At 37.1% G+C, this 13176-nt stretch overlaps 1 protein-coding gene across 1 annotated transcript in view; it reads right to left on the reverse strand.

The window, feature by feature from the left end:
- Positions 1–203: 203 nt before the first annotated feature.
- Positions 204–13176, reverse strand: part of svild (supervillin d) — a 153683-nt gene continuing 140710 nt past the window's right edge. The window contains exons 20-26 of the mRNA XM_079846082.1: positions 12904–13111; positions 12302–12435; positions 11514–11669; positions 11239–11382; positions 6868–6980; positions 6272–6427; positions 204–992 (exon numbers count right to left, since the gene is read on the reverse strand). Of these exons, the coding sequence (XP_079702208.1) occupies positions 906–992; positions 6272–6427; positions 6868–6980; positions 11239–11382; positions 11514–11669; positions 12302–12435; positions 12904–13111 (998 nt within the window). The 3' untranslated portion in view covers positions 204–905. The remainder of the gene's footprint in view (positions 993–6271; positions 6428–6867; positions 6981–11238; positions 11383–11513; positions 11670–12301; positions 12436–12903; positions 13112–13176) is intronic.

The raw sequence follows: 13176 nt of genomic DNA on the forward strand, positions 1-13176 counted from the left end.
TTTTTAAAAATTTAAGTACAATGTAAAAACATGTATGTACAAAATTAGTGCATTGTGTCAAACGATTAATTAAAATGTTAGTACATAGTAGTTAAGACCATCTAAATAAAGTGGGTCCCTATTTGCCTAAAATCTTTTGATGATGAAATAGTATTGCAAATTATTATCTTACAATGAGAATGGATAAAAGAGTGACGCCTAGTGGTATGATATTGAATAACGTTTATTGTCAACCAAGAGCTGCTACAGTGTGTTTTAGTGGCATAATTCTGGTACTGGACAAACACCACATTCATATATTTTGAGAATCCACATACATATTGATTTATCTGTAATATTGTTGTAACTGTATTGCCATATTAAAAAGATCACAGTCACATAATACTGCATATTAGTCATATTAATTCCTGTGGCAGCAGTGCACTTTATATGTGCACACATTATGGCTTAAAAAGCTATTCACTTTCCACTTTGAATCATGCACAGAGATCAGTGACTGATTACATAAATTGTCACCATTAGTGTTTAATGCATTTTAAGGTCACAGTTTGATAGCAACAGGGTTAAACAGGGTGATACAATAAAATTGGATACATATTTAAAATTCGTGCTTGTGAGTAGTGAGACATAGATTTATGTGGATATGCTTAATGCTATTCCCAAAACTTACACTTTTTGCACTTAAAATGTGTAGAAAAGTCTTAAAAATATAATTTTGCATTTGTAACCAAAAGCTACTGATGTTTGAAATATGAAACTGCTACAGCCATAGGTAGGTTCATCTGTAAAAAACAAAACAAAAACAACAACAACTGTACATATTAGTGAAAAACAAACAGAGAAAAGTTCCTTAGTAATTACTTTAAGTGAATATACAACAGATCGTAGACAAACATTTATTTTGTTTAAAAGAGGGCTTTGCTCTTTTTCAGATTCAGCTGTTTCCAGTTTGGTAGGGTGTAAAATTCATCCCGTGTCATTTCCAAAACACTCTGCAAAACAAATACAATCTGTCAATGTGAGACAACATTAGAAAACTATTAAACCAAATTTGGCATTTGCTGACATTTCATGACACTTTCCATGATGATCATTTTAGACTGAACTAGTGACCCTTAGTGTGAGTTTTGGGACATGTTAGCAATTGTTAGATAAATAACGCACACCCTAGGTGTAACAGCATTACGACCTCGGATGTGCATTATTTTTCCTGTCATCACAGTTAGTTCCAGTCCTTGAATATGATTGGCTGAGAGGCCTTCCATAAGAGCTGATATTTAATTTTTCAGCAACTTCAATAGTCAAAATATTTCATTTTTCAGCAACTTCAACGCAGATAGACCATTTAGTCAATTCAAAAACGCATAAATAATTTAGATGATTGTATATTGCTCATAATTGTAAACCGTCTGCATATTTTGTCATGTATTGTTTTCCTGTAAACAGATTTGTAGCCTTTGTCTTCCATGTACAGTATGTCATTGAAAAGGGTGTTGATTTTATAAATTTTTATTACATTTTAGAACAGATTCTAAAATTATACAGCTAAGCAATGTCACACAAAGAGTGTTTTCCCAATATTAGAGCGGTTGAAAATGTTTATTGAGCTGTTGTAAATCAATACAAAAAAGTAATTTTTGAGTGAGGTATTTTCTCTTTTCGCACTATTTTGATAAAAAGAGTTCCAAACAAAGCCACAGCAGAACAGCGAAACACGTCTCCGACCAACACAGAAGTGTTAATAAATTCCCAATGTGAAGGAGATGTTTGAATGAATGACAGTAACTTGCCACCACTTACTGGCCATTTTACTTTCATATTTAATCTATAACATGGATGGGCAAGGTCCTGGAGTGCAGGATTACAAATTACAAATTAGTTTAGGATTAGCAGGATTAGTTAAATTACAAATTGCATGAATCTCCGCCATGGGGAGCAGCAGCTCATTAGCATTCAAATATTTATGCACGAAAACGGCAAGTTTTTCCTTACAAAAATTGACATTTACAACATGGTATAATAAATCTGTGGGTTATTTTAAACAGAAAATTCACATTCTGGGGACACCTGAGACATATTACATAGGTTCCCTTTAAGGATGCTATGACAAAAATATCAATTATCTAAATACATATAAGAATGCCTAATTTCAACTCCCTGCCAAATTATTACCCACATTGAAGCCGCTACCTGATTGCCTAATCCTAATCCCACCCTCACACATACTCATAAACCTTCGTTACAACTAGGGCTGAGCGATTTGAAAAAAAAAAAGATATCTCGATATTTTCTGGAATTTTGTCTACAACGATAATTAGACAATAATTTATTGAGTGTGTTATTCTGTTGGTACCTTGACTGCTGACTCCCAAAGCTTTGAATATTCTTAGAGTTAGAGTTCAGGAAATGTGTCTGTATGTTGTGTACCATTGCAGTTTTGAGTCCAACACACGACAACAACATTATAATTTTTTTTTTTTTTTTAAGAGTACCGTGGTATTTACTACATCTAACTATTTACATTTTTTTTAACTATTACGATTTTTTTCTAACCTAATAAAATACATGCATCATCTTACATTTAATAAATAAATGAAATCAGAAATAAGACACTATAGGGCTGTTAGCAAACAATTGAAATCAGCCTCAACAAAATTAATCTTTGCAATGCAGGTCACAGCCATATCTGAAGTGCAATTCAGATGAATTTACACAGATTGTTAAAGGTTGAAATAAATACATTTAACCTAAATTTACTAAAAAAAACATTGACTATTGATAAATTCAAAGATTTTTAAATATGAAAAAAAAACGACAGTAGGTGGCAGCAAGTCACTATTAATAATCTGTAACAAAACGTTGCTATGTGTTTGCTCAGAGACGCAAAACAGTTCTGCTGTGGCATTGTTTGTCATTGGTGAAATAAAGCAAAAACAGGCAATATTGTGTCTAAAATTATGTCTAAAAAAGTTACTTAATAATAACTTCTTGTTTATTCAACTGCAGTATAAAATCAACATCACATTCACTATTCTATTGTGTATCCTGTGTGGCACAAGTTATTAATTCTTATAGAGGGTATGCATTGACGGTATGCAAGAGCTTTTGCATGACTGGATTTAATAGGGGAAAACACGAGTAAAACAAATCAGTTATCACTTTAAACTAAAGCAGAGATGCCCAAACTAGGGCCCGCGGGCCAAAGTTGGCCCGTGGTAACCTTTGATTTGGCCCACCATACCGTCCGAGGAGAGAGAGAGAGAGGGGGTGATACCTTCGGGGTTTGGATAGACAAGCCTCTGGTACAGGGATAGACAAGCCTCTGGCACTGGGCCTGTTTTTGTGTGTTTTTCGTGGCATTCAAGCTGAAAACCAATGCTGCCTCTCTGTCTTTTTGCCACTCAGTGGGCGTAACTGCAGGCAATCTGGCCGGCAGTGATGTCACATGCATACCCTCTATATCAGCAAACGTTATCTGCCATGTTCCAAAACTATGTATTTTTTTTAATTGGATGATGCTGTTGCTTAGTGTTGAACAACTTTTTTGTTTTTTGTCTACACAAATTGCATTAAAGGGGTCATGAATTGAGAAATCAGCTTTTCATTCAGCCTTTGATATATAAAAGTTCATTGTGATATAAGAATATCCTGTAAGTTTTGGAGCTGAAAACTTCCTTGTTAGTCAAAGAAAAGCTTTTATTGACACCAGGCCCAACAAACGCTGGATCTCAGAATGTGCCAACCTGTGACGTCAGACATTCTGTAGCCCTGCCCACCGACTCGTGCAAGAAATGTAACATAGATAACATAGAGCTAAACGGATCGCGCTACCGAGCAATAAACATGCCGATGATAGCAAGATATTGCACTGTGCTTGGTTGCGGAAGGACACAGTCACTGCATAAGCTTCCTTCGGATTCTAATATTAGGAATGTGTGGTTGAACTTTATTTTTAATGAAGATAGCAACACTTAGGTGAGTAAACAATTTTTTTTATATGTGATAGTATTGCATTGTTACAGATCGTTTGATATCTATTGATTATGTGTACGTGTCTATCTGAACATAACTTAGCACACTTTCACAGGCTGGAGAATCCTTTATTTGAGGTGTTGTTGGTTCATTGTGCTGTGATTCGTGATCAGTCTCAGACATGTAAGGACTAGGGCTCGCAAAGCCCAACGTCCCCCGGGGCTAATGTGTTTTCCAGATGGGCTACCAAAATGCGTACTCACGGGGGAGCCGGAGCTCATTATAATATGCAAAGCTGATCCAATCATAGCAGTGGGCGTTTACTTCCAAGTCTTCAGTGCGGCACGCCCCAAAACTAAGCGTTCCATGAGAGAGGCTCAAAACCAGGGAAGAAAATAGCCTATTACTTATTAATTTTGATGTTTTTGAATGTAAAACCATGCAAGCGTCATAAGTTGACCTCAGACTAGGGATGCACCGAATATTCGGCCACCGAAAATTTTCGGCCGAAAATGCCCCAAAAGTGCATTTTCGGTTTTCGGCCGAAATACTTTTATCACCGAAACAACATGGCCGAAATGTTGTGATGACGCAAACAGAAACCGCGACCTGCACGTGCTTGTCTGAAGCAACATGTCAGCGGTGTGGACGTGTTTCAGTATATCTGAGAAACACCCACGTCTGCTTCATGCACAAGCACTGACAGCGAGAGCTCAGAGCTGTTCATGTTCTCGATGAGAAGAGGACCAGACTTCACTGTGAAACCGAACGCAATCTTTAACAGTGGGCATGTTTTAAGCGCGGAACACACTTCAATCTGGCGGCAGCGCGCGCGCGTGAACGCGATCATCTGTGAGCGCGATCGATCATCTCTTCCTAAAGAATAAACATGAATGAACATCTAAGGTGTGTTGAGGATACATTACAACTTACTGTCATGTGTATATATGTGGTGTAATCGCTCAATCAGTGTTTCAACGGCGGAAAGACCTCAATATAACTGCTGTAAACTAAACAGTCATGTAGCATCATTTACCTCAGGCACCTCAGTGTCCACAGCTGTTAGTTCACTTGAGAAATCAACTCTTTCACTAAATATATGACCTATATTAGCCGTTATATTCATTATATTCTACTTAACCTGTTAATGATATCTTGATTATTTCATGTATGTTTAAATAAAATGACAGACACTGTGTATAAATGATTATATTTCAACAACGAATTGGATAAAAAACTATTTTATAATTAGATTTAGAAGTTATTGCAAAAACTGCCTTATGTGAAGTGTACATGTTTGTGTACGGTGTTATTTGAGTGTTGATTATTAGACCTAAAAATGCATAGCAACTGAATTTAGGCTAATAGTTTGGGCTCTGTTTTTAACCTTTAATATTAAATGTGCAAGTAAGGGCTCCCTATATAGTTTAGAGCAATATATTCAATAAACTTTTAGTTATAATTTAATTCATTTAAGGACAGACTTTTTTTTTCAGTTAACCAATAAAAATAAATAAAAAGCCATTTTGTAAAACTGCTGTACCGAACCGTCAGTTTTGTGTACCGCTACACCCCTATTCTACAGTTAACATATGGGCTATGGCAGTCTTTGCTTTGATACACTATTATGTTAAAGGCCTACAGAGAAAATAAATGTATCTTTAAGCAGTTGCACTTGTTCTGAATGCACTTTCTTGTAGTAGTCCTACAGAGAACAATTTTAAATGCACTAGACCTAAATGCACTTTGTTTTTATGAGAGAACATTTAATTTAAAAACCTTTCTGTAGGCCTGTACATTATTATTTAATGTACAAATGAGTGGGGTCAAGTTAAACATTTTAGTTTGAATTTTATTTTATACTGTGCATTGTTGCAATGTGCTAAATAAATATTGGCATAACTTGTAATTGATTTATTCTTTGAAACTTTAATATTAATGTATGCAATTGCAATGCCTTGATTTTAGTAAAGTTAGTACACAGTCATAGCCATAAATGCAATGGTACTAATAATTGGCATAATTTCTTTCGGTGTTTCGGTTTTCGGCTTTCGGCCTTGGTTTCCTCTTTTTCGGTTTTCGGTTTCGGCCAAGAATTTTCATTTCGGTGCATCCCTACCTCAGACAACAGTATAATATAAAAAAAATATAAAAAAAAGACAGTTCATAACCCCTTTAATATTTTCACACAATATTGTTAGATTGCATGGCATCATCTGAACTTGCCATACCTTGGCTTTTATTGATTTTACACCACTGGTAAAGGGTATGTGTGAGCATCATAATGTAGGGTTGTTACCTGAAAGTCTTTATCTGACAGGTAGCACTCGATGTGCAGAGGGTCCACTCCCTCTGGCAGGGTTTTGGAAGTGAGCTCCTCCAGAGTGTACTGCAGCCTGCTGAGTTTAGACAGGGCGTCTTTAACCAGAATCACTCTATTATGGGCTCCTTCAACCTGCACAGACATTCAAACATGTTTCTTCATCCATAGGCTTCAATTTGAAAGACCTTTGGGCTGTATTCAAATCGAACATCTATTCATATTTGATTCATATATGAGAATCCTTTTAAAGCAAAAACACCTCTGCAGCATCCTGCAGGCTTTAAAGTATTTGAGTAAATAAAATGACTATACTTAAGTATTATTTTGGGGAATTACTTGTATTTGTAATAAAATTAAATATAAATTAAATTTATATTGACCTTCAAAAGTACATATTTCGCAGGTTATTGTGGCTTAAAACATTCCTCTTATCAATGTAGTTGGCCACATCACAATGAGACTATTTACCTTAATTTAATAAATGCTTTTTAATAATAAATATGGGTGCAGGTAACAGAGAAAAAGTACTCTACACCTCTAGCATTCTGAAAGCTATGGGTGGCGTAACGTACCTGTACTTTAATATTTGGGTCTTTCTCCCAATAAGGGAAGATGTTGGTAAAGGTAAGTGGTTCTGCACCAGCCAGGATCAGGTAGGCCTGAGGAGGCCGTCTGGAGTTCTTCTCTGAAAAACACAAACACAAGAAGGTCATTATTACACAGCAAAGCAATAAAATATGCACAAAGAGTGTGTTAGGTTCACCTAAAAATGAACATTTTGACTATATTTACACATGGTCGGTCATGTTGTTGGTCAAACCCATGTGTACATTATTTTCATGGAACACAAAAGGAGATCAGAGCCACCATTCACTTCACTGCATTTTTTTCCATATAATGAAAGTGAATAGTGACTGAGGCTAAAGGCTGAATAAGTAAAACGCAGTGGTGGAGAGTTGCTAAATATTTTTACTTTGTTACTGTACTTACCATAAGTAAAAAAAATATTAAGAAAAAGAGTATTTTTATATTGAGACATTTTTACTTTTCACTAGATTCCTAAGCATAGTATCCCACTTTTTACACTTTTTTACACTACTTTTCATAAAAACATGTAATTCCTTGTTATACTGAACTGAAGAAATTGTAACCCACTCCGAGACGTGATAGCACTGTCCAATTTGTGAACGAGCTGATTCTTTTCAATCAACCTTTTAAATGAGTAACCCCATAGTGCAGTCTGGTTAATTGCGGCAGACAATTGGCTAATGTTTCGATGAACTTAAGACGAATCAAGTTAGATGAATTTACTGTTCAAACAGTTGCTTCAGGCAGAACGCCATGTAATATACGTGCTGCTAAGTTTGGGGAACAAATTCATAATTCGTGGCCACAATATACTGTATACAGTGGGAGAACAAGTATTTGATACAATGCCGATTTTGCAGGTTTTCCTACTTACAAAGCATGTAGAGGTCTGTCATTTTTATCATAGGTACACTTCAACTGTGAGTGACGGAATCCAGAAAATCACATTGTATGATTTTTAAGTAATTAATTTGCATTTTATTGCATGACATACGTATTTGATACATCAGAAAAGCAGACCTTAGTATTTGGTACAGAAACCTTTGTTTGCAATTACAGAGGTCATACGTTTCCTGTAGTTCTTGACCAGATTTGCACACACTGCAGGAGGGATTTTGGCCCACTCCTCCATAAAGACCCTCTCCAGATCCTTCAGGTTTCAGGGCTGTTGCTGGGCAATACGGACTTTCAGCTCCCTCCAAAGATGTTCTATTGGGTTCAGGTCTGGAGACTGGCTAAACCACTCCAGGACCTTGAGATGCGTCTTACGGAGCCACTCCTCAGTTGCCCTGGCTGTGTGTTTCGTGTCGTTGTCATGCTGGAAGACCCAGCCACGACCCATCTTCAATGCACTTACTGAGGGAAGGAGGTTGTTGGCCAAGATCTCGCGATACATGGCCCCATCCATCCTCCCCTCAATACGGTGCAGTCGTCCTGTCCCCTTTGCAGAAAAGCATCCCCAAAGAATGATGCTACCACCCCTATGCTTCACGGTTGGGATGGTGTTCTTGGGGTTGTACTCATCCTTCTTCCTCCAAACACGGCGAGTGGAGTTTAGACCAAAAAGCTCTATTTTTGTCTCATCAGACCACATGACCTTCTCCCATTCCTCCTCTGGATCATCCAGATGGTCATTGGCAAACTGCAGACTGGCCTGGACATGTGCTGGCTTGAGCAGGGGGACCTTCCGTGCGCTGCAGGATTTTAATCCATGACGGCGTAGTGTGTTACTAATGGTTTTCTTTGAGACTGTGATCCCAGCTCTCTTCAGGTCATTGACCAGTCCACCACTGGTAAAATGCATTAAAGTAAACAGAAGACAGAATTTTCTTTATCAGGTGAACTATCCTAAGATGACAATTTGTAAAATCATTTAAATGTGATCAGGGAAAGGTCAGACCCAAACAACCCACGGTTTTCAGCACTCCAACTAGTTCTAATATCAAGAAAGACTGAATAAAAATCGGATTTTTTTTTTTTGGCAAAATGAATCAAAATAAAACTGAAATACATCTTATCAAATCGCACTTATCAAATCAAATGCTGTAATTTAAAGTATTCAGTCTGTTGTGTTTGTTTACACACATGCAGCTTATATAACTGAGTGTCTCAGTTCACATGAAATGCTGTTTCTCACCGGCATCTCTGCAAGTGCTGTGAGTCTAACTTGTATTTGGGTGCAAGGTTCACTTTATTTACATTGACATTTGCATAATTTCCAACATTTTTGTGAACACAAAACAAGTTTATAGCATTTTATCAATATTCTGGTAAAATAAAACCTCAAGAATTTGATGGGTTCAAAGCTCATGGGTTTAAAAGTTAATCATTTAAGACATAAATATTTATATTATAACTTGAAGTGTTAGTTCGTTGCAAAGAGGGTGTGACAATACACTCATGTCATGATTTGGTCTGATACGCGATACTGATCTCATTATACGACATTCTTACAATACTTTAAACAGAGCCAAAATAAAAAATAAAGAAGAGTTAAAAATTAAGGTTTTTTTAAGATTACATTTAAGACATGATAAAGTACGGTTAAAAAAAGCTAAATTTGGTATTACATTAGGGGTAAACTTGAATAGGCTTGGACTTCTAAGTTACTAAGTACTGTGCATGACGCCCAGTATCACCGATACCAATACTGCTACTAATGCCTCTATTAAACAGATTTTTTTTCTCAATTTTAGCCAATAATTATAGCCATGTAACATTACAGTACAATTGAAAGCCATATTTTTTAACATCAAACAGGCTTTAAAAAATAAAGTAAATAGTCAACTTTTAAGTAAGCTTAAAACAATTTTCACATAAACTTATTATAATAAATGTCACATTTAGCAGTGCCTTTAATATAGCAAGGCTCAATTCTAAGGATTCTAATTTTTCTGTGCTATGTTTAAAAATATTTTCAGGTAGGTCTAACAGTAATATATATTAATAGAGACTAATTTTTATCAATGATACAAAAGTTATTCAGTCAAGAGCATTGAGTGATTTTCTCTGTTTCTTTTGTTCTTTGATTAACATTACACCGACTGCAGCAGGTATATTAATGTGCTGTCACATTTAGACTGGACGCACATGGCACAGATCTGACACATGGTCATTTAAGAGTTTTTGTCTGTTCAAGCACGATGAGATGCAAAATAGAAAGCAAATCTGTACTGGCACACTGTCTGAGAAGGGGCTTTCTGTGTGCACTTGTCGGTATGTGTGTTACAGAGAGCCGCTTCACAAACTGCACTCCAGTACAGATTTGAGTTCTCTTTTCTGTCTCATCACTCTTACATTTTTTTCCGGCATTTATGTGAATGAATTTAACATGAAACAGAATTTTTTTTATCACACGTTAATTCTGACAACCCTAGTTGTTAGGAACCTGCCAGCTGGAACATTCGGACTAGCACAGAGGTCTTCAACCCTGCTCCTGGGGATCCACTGTACTGCAGAGTTTAGCTCCAACCCTAATCAAACACACCTGAACCAGCTAATAAAGATTGCCAGGATTGTTTGAAAATCAGAAGCTGAAGCAGGTTAGATATAATCTTTACAGGGGAGTTTTGCTGTGTCCCAGTTCACCTACTTACACTACGACCTAAAAGTATGTACTCTTTTTGTAAAGAAAAAGTACATACTTTTGAGTGTGTAGCAGAAGAGTATGCAAGCTTTGGGACATAATACTTCATCATCTATAACGGACTCTGTTGCTTAGTTTAAACTGCCCTGCCAATCTACTGCCAATCATCATCACAGTTAAAATCCTCCACATTCAGTTTCATTTCTTACCGTATCGGAGAGAAATGTAGTCGCACGTTGATCTGCGATTTGTGGGTCTCTCTCATGTGTTTGCAGTTTAAATACAATGACGCATTTAAAAGTTAATGTCTAAACATATCAGTACAAAAGTTCACAATGCTGCTGCAGGTGAAATATAATGTGGAAAACATTGAATACATTTCTTTTAACTAGGTTAAATACTGATAATTGATCTCTCAAGCCCCTTAATCTAAACCTCTCGCACATCCGTCATGTTTGTAGTTTTTTAACACTTTTTATCCGCGCTTGTAGTTCTAATCGAATCCTCGCCCAACTTGCAATGGGTTGTGGGCAATATCAGCCGTTAGAGTGCGCATCGATCTGCACTTCGGATTCTATAGTAGTAGACCATCCAGGTATCTTTGGAATACTCTTTTCAACATATTACGATTTGGGACATACGAATTCTATTTTCGATTACTATTTAGGACGGATAGTATGCGAATTGGGATGCAGCATTTGTCTCCAGGAGCTTCTGGACTAGCATGAATTTCCTTTATTAAACCTGAGTAAAGATTCCATCTCCTAACCTTGGCAGTACTGTAGCGTTGTTTCCATGGCACACTTCCTCTCACTGTCCCAGCGGCTCTTTGCTGAGCCAGTACATTCTGTATCTTCTGGTTGCTGCCCTTGCCACAGGTACACTTCCATCCTGTTATCCACCAAGAACAGAGCTACAGAGAATAAAAACAGGAAAGTAGAGAAAATATATAACTATTGACACTGTGCAATTTGCAACACATGATGCAGTATAATGTCAGTTGACATTATGAGAATCTGTGGTTACAGTAATGACATTATGTACCAGGCTGAGGGGTTGAATACAAGTTCTCCTGCAGGAATGGCATGGCCATGATGGTTCCTGTCCCTTGAGTAGGCCCGAACTGCTCCTCTCCCTGAAAAATCCCACCGCTAGCACTCAGACGGAAAAGACGTGGTGTGAAATTGTACTTTCCTGGATCTGCAAGAACACAGAGACAGTCATTTACTTTATATACCTGAATCAGATTTAAAAAAAAAAAAAATCACACAAACACATGGGCCCTGTTCCAAAACTTAGTGAGCTGCCTACATAGGCTGCATTCGTTTGGTCTAATTCTAAGGCAACATAGCATGTAACTTGCAGAAGTATTCCAAAATTAGCTCAGTCAAAAAATCTATTCAAGATGAGAGAAATGCCTATTAGAAATACAATTCATGCCATACCAGTTTTGATAAAACATAGTTTAATCTAATTAAAATTTAGCCAATAGTTTGTGTGCTACTGTATTTTAGACGTATTCAAATATTGTGATGTTAGGATAGCAACATGCTAATGGCAAACTTAAAATCAGTTGTTAGTCAAGAGTCCTAATAAAAAACAAAAACAAAACTATTTTACCCAAATCTTTGTGTGCTATTTTTAGACATACTAGAATTTTGTCCATAGAGTGTTTCAAATCAGTTACTTATGAAGTTCCATTTCAGATTTTGCCTTCTTATGTCAGTAGTAGACAGCAAAAAAGTTACAAGATGGCATCATGCGGAAATATTATTAAAACATTATAAACAAGCAAACCTGGATTGTTTAGAAATAAACATTTTCTTTTTTACCTTGCAACATGCAGTCATAGGCTTTCCTATCCAGCTTGCCAAGAGCATCCCAGAAATCCTTGGGCTCAGTTCCTTCCTCTATTTCAGTTACTTTCAAACTGCTGTTACTGTTCAAACCCAGCTCACGAGGACAACTGTAATATGCATACATATACAAAATTTAGCACACACACACACACACACACACATACACGTTTGTTTTTGTGAAATGTGAGGACATTACATAGGCGTAATGGTTTTTATACCGTACAAACCGTATTTTCTATCCCCTTACACTGCCCCTGCCCCTAAACCTACCCATCACTCACACACACACACACACACACACACACACTGCCCCTGCCCCTAAACCTACCCATCACAGGAGACTGTGCAGTTCACTTTCTGTGAAAAAAAACTCATTCTGTGTGATTTATAAGCATTTTAAAAAGTCGAAAAGTTGAAAAGTTTCACCCTCTTTTTGTAATACCCATGTCATTATACACATTTGTGTCCTGATATTTCACAAAAACATACCCACTCACACACACAAACACAAAATCACCATATGGTCATTACATTCCTATACAGAAAAGTCTAAATCTATATGTAAATCTGCTCACGTTTGAGTGAGGCGCTCCACGGTCCTCTTGCCCACTTCCCGGGCACCGGGATGAGACTTACAGCCATGCCACAGGTAGAGTTGTCCCTTCTGTACCCCCAGCAGCAACAAACTAGCACGAGAGCGCAGGCTGGCACAACAGCACTCCACTTCAACCAGTGAGCTCTCCATTACTGCCTCTCCACGCACACAAAACAAACGCCAGTCTCCTGACAGAAAAACCATACCGAAATCACACATACACATGGAATTAGTTGTAAAAGAGGTCTGGTAA

The sequence above is a fragment of the Gobio gobio genome, assembly GCF_949357685.1.
Source record: "Gobio gobio genome assembly, chromosome: 20".
Taxonomy (NCBI): Eukaryota; Metazoa; Chordata; class Actinopteri; order Cypriniformes; family Gobionidae; genus Gobio; species Gobio gobio.